The sequence below is a fragment of the Neovison vison genome, chromosome 6, assembly GCF_020171115.1.
Source record: "Neovison vison isolate M4711 chromosome 6, ASM_NN_V1, whole genome shotgun sequence".
Taxonomy (NCBI): domain Eukaryota; kingdom Metazoa; phylum Chordata; class Mammalia; order Carnivora; family Mustelidae; genus Neogale; species Neogale vison.
In genome coordinates this window covers 214,855,026-214,877,183 of record NC_058096.1, presented here as the reverse complement: position 1 = coordinate 214,877,183, position 22,158 = coordinate 214,855,026, and the positions used below count along the sequence as shown (strand labels likewise).

Genomic DNA, 22,158 nt, shown 5'->3' with positions numbered 1-22,158 from the left:
GAGCCAAAACAAGAGCCAGACGGTTCACCGACTGAGCCACCCAGACACCACACACATGGTATTTCTTAATAAAACATTTAAAAAACAAAACTAGAAAAAAGAGGGTGGGAACCCACTTATATGCATTCTGACTATTACAGACTCAAGACAGCAAGATGGGCAGTGCCTAGGACCCCATGAGCCCTGTTGGCCTCACCAGGAGGGAGGAGTACAGTGATACTGTGGCGCCTGGGAGAATGGCTTAGGTGTGACATGTGGCCCCTCTTCATATCATGCACACGGCAGTGCTGCCTTTAATCTTAAAACTGCAGTGACCTGAGATCACACATCTTCCACCTCCAAAAACAGTTTTGTTGGGCAGACTGTGTGCTGCAATTGTTTACTTAGAAAACCTGGCAGACCAGTCCATGAGGCTTTCTCTGAGGATTTCTGGTGGCAGGAACCCTCCTTCTCCTAACTCCTGCTAGCCCTTTCTACTTTGCTCTAGTTACATGTGGTTTAACCCCATGAACAAACTATTCTCCAGATTCTCCTTTTCCCCCCACTGCCCTTCATTACATATTCCTGGGGAAAAAAAAATTAAAAGAGGAACTGAGAAACCATGGTGGTTAGGAGCACAGGAGCCAGACACAGCCAGGCCCCCAGCTTGCCCTGCACCAGTTCAGTGGCCTTGGGCAAATAAGTCATTTGATCTTTCCAAGTCTCAGAGTTCTCACCTGTGACATGGGGATAAAAACCTATCTCACAGTACAAACGAATGGATAGGTGGTAAAGTGTTTATCATTAGCATACTGTCTGGCACATAACTACTATCTCCTTTCATGAGTTATTATTTCGCAGACCTACAACTCCATCAGTCCCTTCTTGGTCAAGAAGGAATGCAGGCTTAACATGGGTCTGATCAGCAGACAGGACAAGATGCATTCTATTATTAAGTGATCTTGAAAAATTCAAGTTTTTCCTTGCTCCTGGTTAAAATATCAACCTTTCTTGCTAGAGAGGAGAGTCTGGGGAGGAAGGCTTTGAGAAGCAACCCGAGGGCCCCTGCGCCCTGCCCAGGGGGAGGTGTGGAGTTGGATGGGTTACGTTGGTCCCCTCCCCTTTGCGTCCTGTCTACTGGGCTGAGGTCTCTGTTGGTGGGGAGGCTGGCTGGAATGTGCCAAGGCACCTACCTGGAGGCTGTCTGTACTGGTTCCTCCATCTTCTGCTCTGCAGAGGAAACAGGTTCTGATCTGCTTTCTGACTCTTCAGGGAGACATGAAGAGCCCCACTCAGAATTCTGGGGGGGCCTGTCAGAATCTCCTAGCCTTGGGTTCTTTGGGGCCTTCAGAGGACGGACTCCTTCTCCTCCTGATTTAGAGAGAAAGGAAGATAAAGGGATGGGAGATGCAGGGAGTGTGCACTGCCATGGCTGACACCAAACATGGCAGGGCCACAGCTGCAACATGAGCAAGCTTATTCCAAGGGTAGGAAACCCCTGCTCTGACTCTAGCCTGGAGAGAGACAGATGGGATGGCACCTTGTCCAAGAGCTTAGGTGGCCATGGGATTTAAAGGCTTTTTACCTAAGGACCGGTCGTGACTGAGACTGAATCCTGAGGTGGCCTGGCACCAAACTATGCCAGATAACCTGGCCCAGCCGACTGTCTCTCTAGGAAGGTGGTGAGAGGTGTGTGTCCTGGCTTCCTTGGGTCTCAGCTCAAATGCTGATGTAAAGGGACATTCCTGACTTCTCTAAAGAGCACCCTCTTTCAGACCCATGCTCTTTTTTTTTATTCTCTTCACAGCTTTTTAAAAAATTTAATTTTTTTGAGAGAGAGAGGGGAGGGGAGGAAAAGAGACTCTTAAGCAGGCTCCACACCCAGTGCAGAGCCTGACATGGGGTTCGAGGTCAACCCTAAAATCATGACCTGAGCTGAAGTCAAGTTGGAAGCTTAACCACCTGAGCCACCCACGCACGCCCACTTCACAGTTTTTTTGTTTTTTGCCAGTAGCTATGCACTGGTTATTTTCCATCTCCCTCAATATAAGGAGGGGTCTTTCTCACCCTCTGCTGAGTTTCAAGTGGCTTGAAGATCATCTACTACACTGTTGGTGCTCAATAAATACCTGGTAGATGACTGAATAAACATCTTTGTAAAACAGAGATCACCACCAGGAAACACAGACAGGACTAAATTATGTGCCACTCTAGTTTTCTGTGATGCCTGCAGATTATCTGTCCTGGGAAAACTGGGACCTAGAGTCGGCAAGTAGGGAAGTGATGTTCCAGCTGCCCCTTGGTCTCTTCTACCTCTGTGATACCTTCCCCATCACTGACAAAAACAAACAAGAGCCTAACACATATTTGCTGAATGAAGGAAACTTCCTTACACAGAAACTGCCAATAGTGGCTGACTTCTAAGACCTCCCCAAATGTGGCCCCAAACCAATCATTCAAAAAACAAATGATAGGGGTGTCTGGGTGGCTCAGTGGGTTAGAAGCCTCTGCCTTCAGCTCAGGTCATGATCTCAGGGTCCTGGGATTGAGCCCCACATCAGGCTCTCTGCTCAGTGGGGAGCCTGCTTCCCCCCTCTCCTCTCTGCCTGCCTCTCTGCCTACTTGTGATCTCTGTCTGTCAAATAAATAAATAAAATCTTAAAAAAAAATGATAAGGGTTGAATCTAGTGAGTTCCATGACAGACGATGTCCTGAGAAGTTGGATGCGTTATGATAAACTTCAAGGTAGGGTTCCCACTGTTACATCCATCTTATGAATAAGAAAGCTAAGGTACATGGAGGCCAAGGAATCTGGAATGGGATCCAGTCAGTGCAACTGCAGAGCCTGCACACCTAAGGGTACTTGAGTATTTACTGAGCACCTACTATGGACTATGCCTCTGACCCCACAGTGAGAACAAAAAGGCAAACCAGACCCTGGCCTGATCTTTCTGGAGGTCTGTCAGGGAGACCCTTTCCAACCTCAGCTCCTCACAGAGCTTGAAGCAAACCCACTGAATAAGCTCCCTCTCCCCAGGACTGATCACCAGGGTCCTCATTAGCATTCACTCAGCTGTTTGTGCTCCAGAAGACCAATGACTTTCCTATAATTTCTGGATTCTGTAAGTTACGGTGTGCCCATTTAGAACTTCACTGTACTGCTGCGTATTTGATTAGTGCTCTCAGCTAGAAGCATTTTTTCTTTCTCCCCTGAGTAGACCTAAGGGTCACAAGGGCAGGAACTAAGTCTATTGCACCCACTGATCTCCTCCTTGTCCTGCCTGTCATCCCACCCTGCTTAGGTGTCCACCCCAGTGCTGCACTCAGAGCAAGGCTCCAATGAATGCTTCTTACACGACCATATTCCCGTCTTGTGGTCTGCCAAAAAAAGAGGCAAAATTAAGCAGCTTTGTTTATTTGGTTTCTTAAGATGCCCAAACACTAGCTCACTTTGCTCATCCAGTGGACATGTGTACCAAATAAAAACCAAAATATCAACAGAAGTGAAGAGCCTCCCATTTCCTTCCTGTGATCTATCCCCACAGGACTAATTTAAGAAAAACTAAAGGCAGAACCTTATGTTCAACACCAAAGGCCAAAGATGTTGGGAGGGAAGGGCTTCTTTCACCACCTGCCAGAATTATCTTCTTCTCTCCCCACCTCTTCCAGGACACACAGAAACAGCTGTCCTGGACCAGCCTTGGATCCACTGAGCTAGGGAGCCCACTGCCAAGAGAGGCCCCAAATGACCTGCTGTGGGTGGGCCTGGCTGTCCCCAGCTTCCCCAGGCAAGGTCAGTGAAATTCCTATGTTTCCGAGCAGTCTGTTGCTCATCTCTACACAGAACATTTTTAACCCATTGCTAATTTTTCTATCCCACATTGTGGGAAAAAATAAATGAGTGCTACTCCCTATGCTCATTATCCAGTAAGTAGTCATTTCTAAACTTTTTTTTTTCAAAGAGTTTGTTTATTTATTTGACGGAGAGAGACAGTGAGAGAGGGAACACAAGCAGGGGGAGAAGCAGGCCTCCAGCTGAGCAGGGAACCCGATGAGGGGCTTGATCCCAGGACCCTGGGATCGTGACCTGAGCCAAAGACAGATGCTTAACAACTGAGACACCCAGGCACCCTCATTTCTAAACTTTCAAGAAGTTTAAATTATCTTCAACAATGACAGGGAAATGGAGCTATGCTATGCTGTGCTAGCTGTTTTTCTTTGTGCATGAGAAAACTACATATATACATATATGTGTGTATACACACACACACACACACACACGTAAAGATGGTCATGATATTCCATAAAATGAAAAATGGGGATTACAGATCAGCATGTGTGATGATTCTATTGTCTAGTAAAAAAAAAAAAACCACTGTATTTGTGTATTCAAAGAAATTTGGAAGTAGGGTACTGAGGTTCAGTGCCTGGATTTTGATGCTGTCCTGTGATTTATCATTGTCCTGTGGTTGCATTGGACATTAACCTTAGGGGAAGCTGGAGGGAGAGTAGAAAGAACTCAACTATTTTTGCAAGTTTTTTTAAGTCCCAAATTATTTCAGAATGAAAAGATTTGTGGGGTTTTGTTTTATTTTGTATTTAATTCTGGGAGGAGAATCATAATACCAGCTAACACTTGTGTACTACCTAAGGTCTATCCTTCATGCTTTACAAATACTAATCCACATATGAGCTCTAGGGCGAGTTCTCTGCCTTGGTACTCTTGATATTTGGAACCAGATCATTTTGTATTGTGGGCAACTGTCCTGTGCATTGTAGGATTTAGTACATCCCTGGCCTCAACCCGCTAAATGCCAGTAACCAGCCTGCACCACATACATCAGTTATAGAAACCAAAAATGTCTCTAGACATTTCCAGTGTCCTCTGAGGGGCACAAATCCTCCCCCAACCAGGTTGAGAATCATTGTTTGAATGGAAAGGGAAGGTGCCTTTATTATCCTCTATTTACAGAAGGGGGAAACTGAGGTGCAGAATAAGTCTTCTGACATAGCACAGGGAGCCTGAGAGCTGGGATGAACCCAGGGTTTTGGTTCCAAAGCATAACAATTAACTACACACCCAATGACCCTGTAGCACCTCAAAGACCTTGTAGTTCTATTCAAAGGTTGTCTCTGAGAGTGCACCCCTGGCCTAAGCCCATGGGATCCCACCAGAGACTGGAGGAAACTGCAGAAAGCTTTCACTTTCTACTGTATGAACTTCCCACAATTTATACTTTTCTTACTAGCATGTACTAAATCACTTTTTTCCCCGAGGAGCTTGATGTGGTCATGTTAGCATTTCTGCAACAAACAAACCTACAATCCTCCTATAACCAGAAGCAGCAATAAAGCAGTGCCAACTTGAATGTCCAAATACCTGAAGTCCGAAGCTTCTTCCTCTTACTCATTTTATCCCTCTTTTGAAAAATCTGAAAACGAGCAAAATCCCATCATTACAAGTAGTCCCTTGTCTCTGGGTACAGACAGACCCAGTGACCCTGGCTGAGGGCAGAAATCACTCTCACCCCACCTCACCCTATCTGCCTGGGGGGCCAAGCTGGGCTCCAAGGGGACACAGTGTGGGGAGTCACAACCACCTTGGGCCATGACCCGGTAAGAATTCAACCTTCCTTCATGCTGCAGGGAGCAGAGGGAACTGCCCACCTGCCCATCCAGGGAAGCCCTGATGACCCCAACTCTAGTCCCTAAATTGGGACAGGCCCTCCCCTCTGGCTGTGGTCTGAGACCCTTGCAGGGAATCCTGAGGATTCTGGAAGGAGCCACCTGGGGCCCTTCAAAGGGGCAGGGAGCCTTGTGGGGGATGCCTGGGGCCCGGAAGCAGGAGACACCATAGACCAGCTCCTGCCAGCCCTGGGGTCCAGACAAGCCCCAACCGACCTGGGCCACTGAAGTTGTCAAGGTCGCTCTGTTCTTATCAGGAACTGAGTAGGTCTGCCCGGATCTGTTGGGAAACAATTCGGTTAAGTCATTTGCGTTAGGATTTTCTGAGAAAATAAAAGGCAAAGTTGGCTCTCACGGAGGCCGGGCAGCAAGGGGTCTGGAGCTGAAGGGCGGGAAGGCCCGAAGCCTGAGAGCTATGAACCCGACTTCCGGTGACCAAACCTACATTAACTCCACCGCGGCCACCTAAAAGTGTGGAATGCCCAGAACGGGGCCGCCAGGAGAAGCCAGAGCCCACAGGTGGCCACTGGACGCCGCGAGTCCGGGAGTCGCCACCGACCCTCACACCTGCTCGCGCGCGCCGCCTCTTTCCCGCGCAACCAGCGGCCCCGTCGTGCGCAAGCGTGATGATAGCACCGCCCCTCACACTCACACACCACGCGCGACCCGCCTCTTTCCCGGCGCAGCCCACAGCACCGCCCACCGCCCCGCAGTACGCACGCGTACCCGCGCATTGCCTGCCGGGAGTCGTAGTTTCATTGCGGCGGGCCCAGTAAGTCCAGTGGCTGCGCTCCGGTGCCGCGGCGCCTGAGGGCCGAGGCGGAAGTGAGGCGGCCACACCGGGGGTCGAGGGCGCAGGGTCAGCGGTCGCGGGGAGCTCGTGAGGGGCGCGGGGCTCAGGAAGTGCGCGTGCGCGGCAATAGCCCCCGGGGGAGGAGGCAGGGCAAGGCCAGGCGAGGTGGCCAGTGGCCTGGGCATCCAGCCTGGAAAATGCACAAGAGGAAGGGACCCCCGGGACCCCCAGGCCGAGGTGCCGCCGCCGCCCGCCAGGTGAGTTTGTACCCCACGGCCTCGCCTAGGGAACCCTACTCAGCCCTATCACAGGTTCATTGGAGGGCCCCACCCCCCAGGGGAACCCGATCACCACCCGCAGGTAAGCCCCGGTCCCCGCCCTCCAGATGAGGTTCTGCCCCCAGAGTGCGGCCTACTGGCCCTGGCTTCCCAGCTTCTCAGCTCTTGGCGCCCCGCCCTGGGCTCGGGGCCACCTGTTGCCGCAGCCTCTCCAGTTTGGGAGGGGAAGGCCTCCGACCTGGGATATGGATAGTTCCTGCACTCCTGGCCCAAACACGCACGGAACCTCCCATCGGCCAGGCCAGATAAGACCCTTTTTATCCCCACTGTACAGATGAGGACACTGAGGTCCAGAGAGGTGAAAACAGCTTCCCAAGGTCATAGGGATTAACAGCTTGGCCAGAGCTAAGTGCAAATCCAGAGCTGCTGCCATGAGCCCATGGGACTATGTGTGGCTCTCCTTTCCCTCCTCCATCTCCTCTGCCTCAGGCACCTGGACAGTTTGTTTTTTCTCAGCTTTGATGGAAGAAGCCCAGGCCACAGCTTAGTGCTGGGGTATTAGAGTCTGGCCAGCCTGGAGTTCCCTGCTGGCCTTTGCACGTTGGACACTCGGCTTCACAGTCTTGTGCCTCAGATTCCTCATCTATAAAATGGAGGCCCTAACACAGGACAGGTGTGAAAATTCATTGAGATAGTTTATGGAAAGTGCTAGAACATAGCACTCAGTAAGTGTAACTTCGTTATTATTCTTAAAAGGAGCCATACGTAATTGCCCATTTTGACCCACAGAAAAGGCAATTTTGTATAGTTCAACATAATAGTATCACATCATGATTGGTCATGAACCAGGAGGGGATAGCTTCCTTTGTCCCAGGTCCGTTATCCAATAAAAACCCCACTTTCAACTTCTTTGTTGTTGTCCGGGCTTCTATTTGCTCTTGCAGCCTTCCTGCATGGCCCCCTCTGCTGAGTATGCTGGAAGGAAAAGCCCAGAGTGCCTTTGCTTTGGGCAGGGTGTTGGGCCTGCTTTTCCCGCTGAACTTGGTCAGCAGCATATCATGGGCGTGGGCTCAGAGCAGGGAGCAGGGTCTCTGCCTGCCCTTTGCCCTGTGTTGATCTGTGCCAGAGGACCTGGCCCATCTTGGGACACCTGTTGCATTCTGAGCTTGTTCCGGCCTCTTAGCACTCCCCAGGGAAAATGACTTTCCCCAGGAGGTCGGGGTTTCCTTCCTCCTGAGGGAACTCTGGGTCCATCCTGGCTGCCTCTGACATCTAATTGGACCCTTGCTGTTCCCTCAGCTGGGCCTGCTGGTTGACCTCTCCCCAGACGGCCTGATGATCCCTGAGGATGGAGTTAATGATGAGGAACTGGAGGCCGAATTCTTGGCCTTGGTTGGAGGCCAGCCCCAAGTCCTGGAGAAGCTCAAAGGCAAAGGTAAGACTCTCAACACACCCCTGAACAGTTTTTGAGCTCCTGCTGTGGGCGGGGCTCAGTGCTGGACCCTGGGGAGAAGGAGGACAGGAAACAGAGAAAGTCTTTGACCTCCTGGAACCCACAGCCTGGGTAAGAGGTGAAGTGATGAACTCTGGACCTAGGGTGAGGGTTCAAATCCCACCTCTGCCACTTACTGGCTCTGTGACTTAATAAGTCCTAATATCTCTGTGGACCTCACTTTCCCTATCTGTAAAAGGGGAATAATGACTGCACTTAATCACGGAAGTTACTCTTCTAGTGTTCGTAAAGCACTTCCAGAGGGTCTAGCATTTCCTCCAGCTTGCTGTCCCATGATCAGGGCCGGGATGAGGGAAGCACAGAGCGGTGGGAGAGACCTGTGAGCTGGGCCCAGATGCCCGCAAGAAGCACCCACAGTAAGGAGTGCCAGGTGAAGAGCTGGGAAGCGCTTTTGGGAGAGGCCACAGCCCCTGCAAAAGCCCCCTAGGGGAGGTGGCAGAGGGCAGCAGCTCTGTAGTGGACAGAGGGGCTAGAGCTCCGAGGGCAAACGGAACCTTGATACTTTACCAGTAATTCAGCCAGTCCTCATTATTGATGGATTCCATATTTGTGAATTTTCCCTACGGGCTCAACTTTATTTGTAACACCCAAATCAATGCTGGCGGAGCTTTTGCTATTATTGGCAGGCGTGCGCCGAGCTGCCGGAAGTTGGAGTCGCTCAGCACAGATGCTCCCAGCTGAGGCAGAGCACGGGGACGCTTTATTCTGCCTTCTTGTCCCTGGGTGGGCTGTGAATAAGGCTCCTTTCCACAGTCTGTGTCAGACTGCCTTTTTTTTCTCATAGTGGTGCTTTTGTTGGTGGTTTTGCTCTTCAAAGTGGCTCCCGAGTGTAGGGCTTAGTGCTGTCTCGTGTCTCTAAGAGCAAGAAGGCTGTGAAGTGTCTTATGGAGGAAAGATGTAGCAGATGAGCTTTATTCAGATGTGAGTTACAGGGCCCCTGTTGGCCTTGAGTTCGATGTTCACAAATCAACAATCTATTTTTAAAAAGGTATCGTTAGATAGAAACACACATCAAGCGAGGTTACGTATTGACTGGTTGACAAAAATGTTGTGCCCAGAGGCTCATGGGACCCGAAGCTTCTATCTCCTCTAAGGGGCAGTGGTCCAGTGTTCGCGGAGTGGGCATTTATGGCAGCTTCATAGAACGTAACTAAAGCAGTTAATGGGAATAACTCAACAAAATGCTGACCACGTGCTGCTCTGGAGTTTCCTCCATCTTTACTTCCCACCATCCACCTGTGAGGGAGAAGCTCTTGTCCTCATCCAATAGATGGGAAGACTGAATCCCAGGCAGGGCAAGCGACTTGCCCAGGGCTCCAGAGCGAGAGAGCTGTGGAGCCAGGGTGCCGAGGCGGGCGGGCTTTGCTGGGATCAGGATTGTACCTGGTGGGCCCGAGGACCGTGGTGGGGTGCCCGTGGAAGGGCTGGGAGGGGGACAAGCTGCCCTGTTCTTTGGGGCCATGGGTCACTGGGATGGGAGGCTGGGGACTCTTGAAGGATCCCAGTCCAGCTGGGGCCTCTCCCTGTCGCCAGGCCCCCTGCCCATGGAGGCCATTGAGAAGATGGCCAGCCTGTGCATGAGAGACCCGGATGAAGGTGAGGATGAGGGTACAGACGAGGAGGATGTGGAGGCTGATGATGACCTGCTGGTGAGCACCCCGGGGCAAGGCAGGGGGTCTCCCGTGCTATCATTGCGCCATCCAGCGGGCCCTCATGCTGGGCCCGTGGCCGTGTGCCCCTGCAGGCAGAGCTAAACGAGGTCCTTGGGGAGGAGCAGAAGACTGTGGAGTCCCACCCTCCTGCCACTCAGGTACAGCCCAGCAACCTGCTCCCCATTGCCCAGAGTTCGAGGCCTTTCCTGGTTCCTCAGCCATGTTACCTTGGGCACGTGACATGACACACCTCTGAGACCCAGTTCTCGGCACCAGGAACAGGGATAATGGTTTCCTGGTTGTGGGGGGGGCAGTTGGGGACAGCTGGGCCAGGGGCAACATGCCTGGTGTGTGCGGAGACACTTGACAAAGGAACTCCTGGGGAGAACTCAGGTGGGGTCACCACCCAGACCATGCCCCGGTCCCTCCTGCAGCCGAAGGCCACAGCCCCCAGCCCAGGGGTGGAGGCCACCTTGCAGGAGAGGTTGGCCCTCTACCAGACGGCGATCGAAAGCGCTAGGCGAGCTGGAGATGGTGCCAAGCTGCGGCGCTACGACCGGGGGCTTAAGGTGAGCCGGCATGTGACAGGAGGGTGCTGGCGCCCTTCCACTGCCCATTGCCTCCAGCTCCAGGCTCCTCTAAAACCCGCTTTCACACCTTATCTCAGACCCTTGAAAACCTGCTGGCCTCAGTCCGGAAAGGTAACACCATCGATGAAGGGGACATCCCGCCACCTGTGGCAGTGGGGAAGGGCCCGGCAGCCACGCCCTGCCACACTCCGACACCCACCCAGCTGTCATCTGCACACCAGCCAGCGCCAGAGCCCAGGGTCACGGTAGAAGGCCTTCCTGCCAGTGCTCCCACCACATCCATCGGCTTAACTAAGCCCCAGCTTCCTCCAGGTAGGCCAAGGGCGGGGCTGGTCTGACGTGGGATTTGTGGGGGTGGTATTCAGCAGTTGGGCATTTTGTGGGAGTGCTGACTCATTCATTCATTAAATATTCTTTCATTCATTCATTCATTGGGCATGTGCGAGCAGGGGGCGGGGCAGAGGGAGAGAGAAAATCCCAGCTCTGTGCTGAGCTCTGAGCCCAGTGCCGGGCTCGGTCCCACAGCCCAGAGATCATGACCTGAGCTGAAATCAGGAGTCAAAGGCTTCACCAACCGAGCCAGCCAGGCACCCCGATTGTTAGATGTTCTGAACACCCCTCCCCTTCCTAGGTCCTCATGCCTCTGGAGTTCACCAGTACCTTTTTTCTGTGTGTGGTGATGTAATAGGTATAACATAACATTGGCCGTTTAACCATTGCTCAGTGTGCAGTTAATGGAGTGGCCTGTGGCACAGTCACACATCTTTTTCCAAAGAATTTTTGTCACCGCAAACAAGAACTCTGTCCCCATGAAACACTAACTCCCCGTTCTCCCTCCTCCAGCCCCTGGCTCTCCCCATCTGCTCTCTGTCTGTGGATTTGTCTCTCCCAGATTTTTCGTGTAAGCAGAACCACATGCTTTTTGTCCTTTTGGGTCCAGCTTCTTTCACTTTGTGTAACGTGGCCGCGGGCATCAGAGCTCTGCTCTTTTGGAGGGCTACCGTTCTCACACAGAGAGTTGTAAGTGGATCATTTCCAAGCCCTCAGCTTGTCTGTCTTCTCTCCTAAAACTCACCTGCTGGAGGTTTTCCAACCTCCCAAGAGGTTTTCCTTCTCTGATTGCCCTCCTCCCACTACGGGAAAGGAGTGCCCGCCCTGGTGCCTTCTAGAATATCAACTCGGGCTCTGCCTCAGAGGCAGACACTCCCCAAGTGAACCAAGGAGACACTTAAAACTGGGCTGGCCTGGTTGACAAAGTAAACAGCAGGTCTAAATCTTCCCGTAGCCAGACTAGTTTCTAAGCCGTTGTTCTGGCAAAGGTCAAGGAGGATTGTTGGACATTATCACCCGAACTTCGCTGCCAAAATCACCAAAACATTTTTCACGATGGGGTTTAGGCACATGGCTTGGCAGGGGTTCAGGGGATCTCCCGGCAGGGTGATGACAAGACTCCGGCTCTTGCCATCTGTTTGTTGGTGTGAAGCAGGTTTCTGTATGCATTAAAAAAAGACAACAGGGAAGTTGGGAAAGAGTAAACCAGGAAACAGTTCATTGGTAGAGGGTGGGCACAGGCCCGACCATGCCAGGCAAGAGGTACCTTGCTCACAAAATTTTACTCTTGGCATATAATCCGGAAGCTTGACATATTTAGGCTTTGCTTTCTTGCACGCTAATAATAACAGTGATTGAACCTGGAAGAACGTTTTCTTAACTCAGAGACTTGCAGTGATGTGTTGTAAAACCAGGCAAACGTCAAGGTGTTTTTGCTTCAACCTACAGACGGCTTTTCCAGCAACTACACCTAAACTGAAAGCTTAGGTGCGGTTGTCCGTCTGAGAAGGTACAACGCATGCGGCTTTCCAGGCGTTTCTAGGATTTGTGGACCCTGGGTGGTGTATCTGTTACACTTTGTTTTTTTTATACCAAAAATTGCATGGATTACTTTCAGTTTAGAGATACTTGCCCTGAAAACCTACTGAACTGTGTTATTTGATCCTGTAACTAACACATTGAAAAGAAGCTTAACTCTTTGTTTCCTCGCTTGGCCAACGCACTGCGGGGATGGATTTTGGCTGAACAAGTATATAATAGGGCGGTCAAGAAAAGGCTTCCAAACACCCACATTTACAAATGACCCTTGAACAACACAGCTTTGAACTGAGCGGGTCACTATTTCTTTGATTAACGCAGAACAACACTGTATTTCTCTTCCTTGTGGATTTCCTAGTCTCATTTTCTTTAGCTTACTTTTTTATAAGAACATGATATATAATGCACATAACATCCTAAAGGTGTAGATCGACTGCTTTTACTATGGGTAATGTTTCCGGTCAACAGTAAGCTCTCATGGTGAAGTTTTGGGGGAGTCAAAGGAGATTTTCAGCTGTGTGGCAGGAGGGGTGTTGGCACGCTTAACCCCCACATTGTTCAAGGGTCCACTGAATGCCACTGAACTGTATACTTAGAAAGGGTTAAGATGCTGAATTTCAGGGGCGCCTGGGTAGCTCAGTCAGTTAACATCTGCCTTCAGCTCAAGTCATGATCCCAGGGTCCTGGGATCGAGCCCCGCCTCTGGCTCTCTGCTCAGCGGGGAGCCTGCCTCTCCCTCTCCCTCTGCCTGCTGTTCCCCCTGTTCATGCTCTCTCTGTGTGTCAGATACATAAATAAAATCTTAAAGAAAAAAAAAGGTGGTGAATTTCATGTGTATTTTGCCACAATTTAAAAAAAGACAGAGGCTTTAATCCTCGGAACTACCCAGGCACCTTATACAAAAACTTTTAGATGCCAGTTTAAAAATTCCTGAGGGTACAGAAGTTTTCCAAAATTCTCTGAAGGCCACCAGTCCTGGGCTTGGGTGTCCGCCTTCAGGCGGTGACCTCAGGGAGGCTACATCCCCTCTGAGCCTTGTTCTCACATCCTTAAAATGGACCTCAAGAACAGTCTTTGTTGTGAGGATTAACTAGAACTGGTTCAGGCGTGCCTGGATGGCTTAGTCGGTTGAGTGTCCGACTCTTGATTTCAGCTCAGGCCATGATCTCAGGGTCATGAGATCAAGCCCCACAGGGGACTCTGCACTCAGCATGGAGTCTGCTTGTCCCTCTCCCTCCCCCTCTGGCCCTCTCCCCTCTCTCTTTCTAAAATACATGAAATCTTTAAAAAAGAAAAAAAAAGAAGAAGAAGAGGGGCGCCTGGGTGGCTCAGTGTGTTAAAGCCTCTGCTTTTGGCTCAGGTCATAATCCCAGGGTCCTGGGATCAAGCCCTACATCAGGCTCTCTGCTTAGCAGGGAGCCTGCTTCCTCCTCTCTCTCTCTCTGCCTGCCTCTCTGCCCATTTGTGATCTCTGTCTGTCAAATAAATAAATAAAACCTTTAAAAAAGGAGAGAGAGAGAAGAAATGATTCATATACTGTCCCCCCTTCCAGGTCCCTGCAGCCCCGGCCCCCTGGCCCAGTTGCAGAGCCGCCAGCGGGAATATAAGTTGGCTGCCCTCCATGCCAAGCAGCAGGGAGATACTGTCACTGCTGCCAGGCACTTCCGTGTGGCTAAGGTGCGTCCAGGCAGGCGGACGGGGTCAGAGGGAGAAGACAGGATGCTCTCGACTTTGCATGGCTGCAAAGAACAGGGGCTCTGCAGTCACACAGGCCCAAATTTGGGTCCTGGCTGCCGGTCACTCTGGAGCTGTAGTTTTCTATACCTCTTAAAGCCCCAATTTACCCTGTCTATGAAATGGGCATAAACATGGGAAGGGGCTTAAACAAGATGGTGCAGAGGAATGAATAGAGCTAGGAGTCCTCAGTCAAACAGTGAGGCCCAGAGGCTCCCCACAGGGTCCTGGCCCCCCCAGCTGCAGCTTCCTGCCCTGACCTCCTTTTCTCTCTCAGAGCTTCGATGCCGTCTTGGAGGCCCTGAGCCGGGGGGAGCCTGTGGACCTGTCCCGCCTGCCACCTCCCCCTGGTGAGAACCCTACCCTGCTCACCCTTCAGGACCTGATGCCGTCACCATCACCGGTCACCTGGGAACCCCCTCAGGCCACACCAGCCTGGGGGTAGGGGGTGCCCAAGCAAGCCCCTCATAGGACTGGACCTCTCTGCCCTCAGACCAGCTGCCCCCAGACCCACCATCACCACCACCACAGCCTCCAACTCCCACCACGGTGCCCTCCACGCCAGGTAGGCTCCTGGGAACCCTGTGTGGTGGGCAGGCCAGGGCAAGACAGTCTCCCTCCTTCCCAGGACTCTGAACCCTGCCCCTCTGCCTCCCGCCTCCCCCGTCTGCCGCAGAGGTTCCCCCACCTCCGCGGACTCTCCTGGAGGCCCTGGAGCAGCGGATGGAGCGATACCACGTGGCTGCAGCTCAGGCCAAGGCCAAAGGGGACCAGCGGAAGGCTCGCATGCATGAGCGCATCGTCAAGGTGTGTGGGGGCCTGGTGGGCAGGTAGGTAGCCCCCGGAGACCTGGCCAGGTGGCCCTCATACTGTGTCTGTTGCAGCAATACCAAGACGCTATCCGAGCCCACAAGGCTGGCCGGGCCGTAGATGTGGCTGAGCTGCCGGTGCCCCCAGGTAGGCGCTGCCCCTCCCCCCAGCTCTCTGGCCTCTGAGGCTTTGCAGCTGCTATTCCTTCCAATGGTACCTTCCAGGGAGCTCTCTGCTACACATTCAGGAATTCTGCAAACTTGTTAGGCAGTTGGTAGCTTAAAGTTGGGTCCCAATAGGAGTGTTTATACCCTGGAAATGGGCAGACACTGAAAATCAGGGGCGTTTATTTGGAGAACCCGTTCATCAGCCCGCCGCCATCTGATCCCTCCATTTCTTCTTTGTTCAACTCACTCTCTCCTAGTCATCAGCTCTCAGCTTTACACATACCTACTCAGGCTCCCATCAGCCTCCCAGTGGTTGGGGGTCTCCTCTGGGATCTCAGAGCTGCCTGTGTATCCCCCATGGGAGCAGTTATCACTCAGCACCTCGGTGTTCTGGGAATCCCTCCAGGCCTGTGATCACTTCTTGTGCCCAGTAACCCACCTCATCTGGTGCTTGCTTGTTGGAGTCTGATCGAGGCCCAGGGTCAGGTGAGAGGCACCAAGAGGCAGGAGGGAGATTGGAATGGTCTGGTGTCTCCACAGAACCAGCAAGAGCTCCTTCCTGCATTCAGAATATATCCAAAGCCCTGAAGCTCCTTAGGAGGGGAAGGAACCCAGGTCTCCCCCAGAGTGGCATGGGTCTCTCCCTCCTGACTGGGCCCTAACTGGCCGCCCAGGCTTTCCCCCCATCCAGGGCCTGGAGGCCACTGAGCCCACGCAGCAGAGCCTGGTGGGGGTCCTGGAAACTGCCATGAAGCTGGCCAACCAGGATGAAGGCCAAGAGGATGAAGAGGATGAAGAACCTAGGAAGGTGTGTGTGAGTAGCTGGGGTCTTGGGGTGAGGCAGTAGGGTGGCAGCAAAGCAAAATATTGATATTGGGGAAGAACGACCTTATCCTTGCCCTGCCTCTTCCCAGCTTTGAGGCCATGGCAAGTCATTTTGCTCTCTGATCCTGTCTCGTCATCTGTAAAGTAGGCGTGGCAACAGTCTCTGTCTCCCAGTCTTGTTGCAAAGATTCAGCGAGAATGAGACCATAGGTTGTGTTCAGTGCTGAGGAAACAGAAACTAAGACAGCCCCTGTTGTCAGCATCAGGCCCTGACCCTTTGGGGAATGGAAGGACCGCAGGCACTGGGAGAGCCCTGACTTCCTCTCCATCCCTCAGCAGCCCACCAGCCCTCCGACCACCGCAGCCCAGCCCAAGGCCCCACCCTCAAGAGCAACCCCGTCAGGCTCAACCCCAGCAGCTAAAACAGCCCCCAAGGGCACATCCACCAGAGGTAGGTCCGTCCTCCCCTCCCTGGCTGCCCATTGCCTGGCCATGGTCTGGGCAGTAGCCACTGACACCCCCATACCCACAGCCCAGCAGCAGCTGGCCTTCCTGGAGGGCCGCAAGAAGCAGCTCCTGCAGGCCGCGCTACGAGCCAAGCAGAAGAATGACGTGGAGGGGGCCAAAATGCACCTGCGCCAGGCCAAGGGGCTGGAGCCCATGCTGGAGGCCTCACGCAACGGGCTGCCTGTGGACATCGCCAAGGTGAACTCTCTAGACCTGCTGGACTTTCCCAGGCACCCACCCATGGGGCTCTGGCCACTTAGCCATGTGACTGGGAGTAAGCTGCTCTAACAAATAAGTTCCTCGAAGATGGTGGCTGAAAGAAGACAGACATATTTTTTGCATGTAACGCTTTGAGCAGTCTGGGCTCTGAAAGACAAAGCCCTCTAGGGCCCAGGTTCCTTCTGTCTTGTTGTTCTGTTGCACCCTAGGGGGTCACCTCTGTCTACATGGTGAGAGTGGGTTGATGCCCTGTCTGCATTCGGTCTGTGGGAAGCAGTGAGAAAAAGAAAAGGCAAGGCAAGCAGTTTCCTTTAAAGGAAGTGACATGGTGTACTATCATTTCTGCTCACCTTGCACTGGCAGAGCTGAATCACATGACTGTACCTAGCTGCAAGGAATGCTGGGACATGTAGTCTCTTGGCTGTGTGCCTAGCCAGAATGCCATTACTAGGGGAGACAGGGTAAGGATCACATCTGGGAGAGACAGTTGACAGATGCTGCCACTTTGGGAGGGACTATCCACTTTTCTCTTTGCACCACTTTTCACCTTCGGGAAGAAGAAAAGACCAGGGCAGGGGCAAAACAGTGGTCCAGGAAGGCCTTTCCAAGCAGGGTTGACATTTCCATGGGTGGGCCTGTTTGTTGCTAACCAGCAAGCCCTTCCCCATGAGCCTTGTCTTCCCCAGGTGCCACCCGCCCCCGTCAACAAGGACGACTTCTCTCTGGTCCAGCGGCCCGGCCCAGGCCTGTCTCAGGAGTCTGCCCGCCGCTACGGCGAACTCACCAAGCTCATAAGGCAGCAGCACGAGGTGAGGCGGGTCCCTGGCCCGGCTCAGTGGGCCTCCCTCAGGGTCATGGCCCCCAACCCTCCACTTACTGTCTCCTGCTCTTCAGATGTGCCTCAACCACTCTAACCAGTTCACCCACCTGGGCAACATTGCTGAAACCAGCAAGTAAGTTCCCCTGTCTGCACCTCTGCCACACATTTGCACCCCCAGCCCACCCTTGGGACTAGGGATCTGAACAGGGCTCTCTCGGTGGCAGATTTGAGAAGCTAGCAGAGGACTGTAAACGGAGCATGGAGATTCTGAAGCAGGCATTCGCCCGGGGTCTCCCCACGCCCACTGCCCGCTTTGAGCAGAGAACCTTCAGCGTCATCAAGTAAGGCCCTGATGCCCCTTGGCCCAGATGTCCCTTTGGAGAGGGGTTTGCCCTCCCCAGAAGCCAGCAGAAGGCTTGCCTCTGGGGGAGAGTTTGATTGGGTGGTGAAAGCATGGTATATGCAAGGGTCCTGAGGCAGCTATGAGGTGCAAGTGAAGGATGGTGATGGGATGTTGACAGTGACACATTGGGAACTGGGGAAGATCTAGTGAGTGCAGACATGGGCCTTGTTCCAAGGCCTGGGTGAGCCCTCGAGGTGATTATTGGTCCTGCTCCTTTCAAGCCTTCCCACACCCTGGGAATTGGGGTCATTTTTCCCATTTATAGATGAGGTTGGGTGCAGCTACTGCAATAATGTAAGACAAGTCACACCCCTCACCCCAGCTCCCCATCAACTCATCTCTATCCACTGTCCCCATTTTGCTTGCCTTCTACCACACAGGCCTCTTTTTGGTCCCTCAGATGGACCAACCCTATTTCTACTCAGGGCCTTTTCATTGGCTGTTTCCTCTGCCTAGAGCCTCTTTCCTGGGTCTCCATGTAGCAGTACCTCCCCGGCATCCAGAATCACCTGTGATGTCACCTCCCTCAAGAGGCCCTCCTTGACTGCTCTGTCTACAGCAGCCCCTCCCGCGTGCACTCTACCTTCTCCCCTATTTTAATTCTCTGCAGGGTTGCTGTTTCTCTATTTATGTATTCGTCGGTCCTCTGTTCACTGAGCTAGCTTGGGCTCCATGAGCACAAGGGTTGGGGTCTATCTCACTTTCTGCCATATCCCCAGCAGCAAGGACACTGGCAGACACATAGTAGGGGCTCCAGAAACATTGCTAAAGGAAGGGAAGGTCTCCCAGCGGCTAGGGCACTCACTGGCTGGTACATGGTAGATGCTCAAGAAATGTCAGGTGAAGCGAATCAGGACCACCACACGGCAGCTGGGGCACTGGATGATGAATATCAGGGACCCCAGAAACGTTAAATGAAGGGAAGCTCCCCTGACAGTGAGGCCACCAGCTGGCACAAAGTGGGTCCCAGACAGATCCATGCAGACTGAAGAAAGGTCTCAAACATAAGTCATTGGCCAAATGGTACAAAGAACTCCAGTCTGTCTGATTTTAAAACTGAAGCCCGGGCCTCCTGGGTGGCTCAGTGGGTTAAAGCCTCTGCCTTCGGCTCATAATCCCAGGGTCCTGGGATAGAGCCCTGCATCGGGCTGTCTGCTTAGTAGGGAACCTGCTTCCTCCTCTCTCTCCCTGCCTGCCTCTCTGATTACTTGTGATCTCTGTCTGTCAAATTAAAACAAAAACAAAAACAAAAACCGAAGCCCACAAAGGCCAGCAGGGGGTTGTTCTCTGGCCCCACCGAGGGAAGAGAAGGTGGGTGGGCAGTGGGGCTGAGGTGCTTCTGTCTCTCCATCTGCCCTCCCGGAAGGATCTTCCCTGACCTCAGCAGCAATGACATGCTCCTGTTCATCGTGAAGGGGATCAACTTGCCCACGCCTCCAGGTGAGGGGCGGCAGGCTGGGGTCAGGGCTGTGGGACTGCCCCTCTGCCCAGTTCTGACCCTTGCCTGCCCACAGGACTGTCTCCTAGCGACCTGGATGTCTTTGTTCGGTTTGACTTCCCCTATCCCAATGTGGTACGTGGAGAGCCCAGGAGGAACGGACTCAAGCCTCATCGGGCTGGGAATGGGTGGGCAGGGATCTGGGGGAGGCCCCAGCCTCCCTAAGCTTTCCTGCTCCTATTTGGCTGCAGGAAGAAGCTCAGAAAGACAAGACCAGTGTGGTTAAGAACACGGACTCCCCCGGTGAGCTGAGCGGAGGCTGAGCGGAGGCGGGAGGCACCCCAGCCCCATGCCGCAAGAACACGAGACCATAGCCTGACCCCTCCCTCTCTCTTCTTCGCCCACCCCGTCTTCACCCCCTGAGTAGAGTTCAAGGAGCAGTTCAAGCTCTGCATCAATCGCAGCCACCGTGGCTTCCGAAGGGCCATCCAGACCAAAGGCATCAAATTCGAAGTGGTCCACAAGGGGTGAGCTGGGGGTGCAGGAGCTGGGGGCACTCAGGGGGGTGGGGGGAGCCACCCTGGGCCAACCGTCCTGTCCCCGTCACACATGCAGGGGGCTGTTCAAGACTGACCGGGTGCTGGGCACAGCCCAGCTCAAGCTGGATGCCCTGGAGACCGCATGTGAGGTCCGGGAGATCCTGGAGGTGAGGCGTGGACATCTGCCCGCAGGCTCTGGTGTGGCTCTGTTATGTTTAACATGACTCAGATTCCTCCTGCAGGCCGAGGGCCTCCCAAGGGTCCCCTCCGGTGACCTGCTTCTCCCCCGGCGTTGCGGGCAGTTCCCAGACCTCCCTACTACCCAGCTCTAAATATTCCCAGCACCCTGCTCCATTTTGACCAGTTCATATCTCAGCATACCCAGGGGCTCATATTTTAGAAATCATGCTGGTCCCCCCTGATCCCGACCCTGGGCCTCCAGCCACTGCCTGCTTCTTAGGAGCCTCCCCTCATTTCCATGCAGGTCCTGGATGGTCGCAGGCCCACGGGGGGGCGGTTGGAGGTGATGGTCCGAATTCGGGAGCCGCTAACGGCCCAGCAGTTGGAGACCACAACTGAGAGGTGGCTGGTCGTCGACCCCGTGCCAGCAGCTGTGCCCACAGTGAGAGTCCTACCCATCAGCTACCCCAGGGAGGGAGGCTTGGTGCAAGGGGGCAGGGCCGACAATCACAACGCTGGTTCTGTCCACTGAAGCAGGTTGCTGGGCCCAAAGGCAAGGCCCCTCCTGTGCCTGCCCCTGCGAGGGAACCAGGGAACAGGTAGGTGGCTGGGTCTAGCCATCCAGGAGAGAGGCCCCTTCTTCCCATCTTAGCCCCTCCTGGTCAATTTCCCACTGGGCACAAATTGTAGTGTGTCTCTCCTGTGTTCCAAAACGTGTCCTGCCCCACTCTCCTGCCCGGCTCTGACTCTTTTGGCTCCCAACTTGACTATGGCCTCCTCTAGGAAGCCTTCCCTGATCACCCAGCATTACAATCACCTGAGTGAACAGCCATCATCCCCACTAGGCTGCAGGCTTAGCAACAGCAGGGTGGGCCTGGCTTGTCTCCTGCTGTTCTCCAGGGCCCAGTGTGTCTGTCAAATTCATGGGGTCAGGGCTGAGGGGTTCCTTGCTGCGCCTCACCCTTCCCCAACTCCATAGATCCGCACGGCCCCTGCATAGCCTCAGCGTGCTGGCCTTTGACCAAGAACGTCTGGAGCGGAAGGTGGGTGCCTGCTGCGGTGGGGCAGGATTGGGGGTTCTGTAGGCCCCCGGGGTGGGGCCATCACAGTGGCCTGTTTTGCATCCCCCAGATCCTGGCCCTCAGGCAGGCGCGGCGGCCGGTGCCCCCGGAAGTGGCCCAGCAGTACCAGGACATCGTGCAACGCAGCCAGTGGCAGAGGGCACAGCTGGAGCAGGGGGGCCCGGGCATCCGGAGGGGTAGGGTCTCAGGAGGGATGCATGGGGGAGGGCGGGGCGGCCATCCCCATCCTGACCCGGCTCCCCCCCACCCCCGCAGAGTACGCGGCCCAGCTAGAGCGTCAGCTGCAGTTCTACACAGAGGCCGCCCGGCGCCTGGGCAATGATGGCAGCAGGGTGAGCTGGGCGAGGGCCAGGCGGGTGTGGGGTGGAGGCGTAGGGGGTACAGGGCTGCTGGAGGTGACAGTGACCCGCTGACCACCTCTTGGTCTCCAGGAGGCTGCAAAGGAGGCACTGTACAGGCGGAACCTGGTAGAGAGTGAGGTGAGTGGCCGGGGTGTGAGGGGTGGTGTGTGTGTGTGTGTGGCTGTGCTTATGAGCACCCCCTGACCCCTGTGGCCTCTCCCGCAGCTGCAGCGGCTCCACAGGTGAGGGGCCAACCAGGCAGGCGGCCCCTGGAGAGTGGGGAGCAGGCCCAAGGCCCTGGCCCTGGGAGGAGTGGACAAAGCCACAGCCAAGGACCAGAGAAGCAGACAATCAGCGGACAGTCAGCTCCGGATGGACACATCCCCCGACTGGGTCCCCCAGCCAGGCCGCAGCTCCCTGGCAGGGGGCGCTGGGGATGGCACTGCCAGGCGGCTCATGCCTCTAACCCAGGCCCGGCTGGGTGGGTCCTGGACAGTCCTGTTTGCACAGCCTGGGGCGTCGGGCCCCTGGCCTGCCCTGGAGGTGGGGGAGGCAGCTAGGACCAAGCCCCGAGGGCCCCTGCAAGCACTTTACTTCCTGTCCCTCCCCAGCCTTAACCCTGAAGCCCACCCACACCCCAAAGAAGCCGCTGAGGTCAGCCAGAGCCCAGCTGGCTCCCCAGGGCTGACACAGGGAATAAACAGCCAGGGCCGCGCCTGGCTCACTCTGTCCTA

General features: G+C 54.1%; 2 protein-coding genes across 5 annotated transcripts in view; one reads left to right on the top strand and one right to left on the bottom strand.

Annotated features, from left to right (window-relative positions):
- The window catches only part of BRME1 (break repair meiotic recombinase recruitment factor 1), a 21,532-nt gene extending 14,890 nt beyond the window's left edge, over positions 1-6,642 (bottom strand). The window contains exons 1-5 of the mRNA XM_044254896.1: positions 6,391-6,642; positions 6,110-6,129; positions 5,881-5,944; positions 5,360-5,411; positions 1,173-1,350 (exon numbers count right to left, since the gene is read on the bottom strand). Coding sequence (XP_044110831.1) covers positions 1,173-1,350; positions 5,360-5,411; positions 5,881-5,944; positions 6,110-6,129; positions 6,391-6,642 — 566 coding nt within the window. The remainder of the gene's footprint in view (positions 1-1,172; positions 1,351-5,359; positions 5,412-5,880; positions 5,945-6,109; positions 6,130-6,390) is intronic.
- On the top strand, positions 6,418-22,158 carry CC2D1A (coiled-coil and C2 domain containing 1A). 4 transcript variants are annotated; one of them, XM_044254058.1, is made up of 29 exons: positions 6,418-6,714; positions 8,035-8,170; positions 9,782-9,897; positions 9,993-10,058; positions 10,335-10,469; positions 10,568-10,802; positions 13,912-14,036; positions 14,371-14,443; positions 14,587-14,658; positions 14,770-14,900; positions 14,978-15,050; positions 15,745-15,878; positions 16,235-16,346; positions 16,428-16,600; positions 17,308-17,430; positions 17,516-17,574; positions 17,666-17,782; positions 19,211-19,284; positions 19,359-19,417; positions 19,534-19,585; positions 19,710-19,809; positions 19,898-19,988; positions 20,306-20,443; positions 20,539-20,600; positions 20,981-21,044; positions 21,133-21,259; positions 21,339-21,415; positions 21,515-21,562; positions 21,650-22,158. In XM_044254058.1, exons 1-29 carry the CDS (start codon positions 6,655-6,657, stop codon positions 21,668-21,670), a joined length of 2,853 nt encoding a protein of 950 aa, XP_044109993.1. In that variant the 5' UTR covers positions 6,418-6,654; the 3' UTR covers positions 21,671-22,158. The 4 variants fall into 4 exon arrangements, with proteins under 4 accessions (XP_044109993.1, XP_044109991.1, XP_044109992.1 ...); XM_044254056.1 differs by having other exon boundaries at positions 6,419-6,714; positions 20,536-20,600; XM_044254057.1 differs by having other exon boundaries at positions 6,419-6,714; positions 16,232-16,346.

What these genes read in the sequence shown, in the direction of transcription:
- CC2D1A (XM_044254055.1), top strand. Translation starts at nt 6,655, where the DNA reads ATGCACAAGAGGAAGGGACCCCCGGGACCCCCAGGCCGAGGTGCCGCC. An exon ending in AGGCTGATGATGACCTGCTG is followed by an intron (nt 9,898 to 9,992) that starts GTGAGCACCCCG and finishes GTGCCCCTGCAG; the next exon opens with GCAGAGCTAAACGAGGTCCT. An exon ending in TTCGAAGTGGTCCACAAGGG is followed by an intron (nt 19,810 to 19,897) that starts GTGAGCTGGGGG and finishes TCACACATGCAG; the next exon opens with GGGGCTGTTCAAGACTGACC.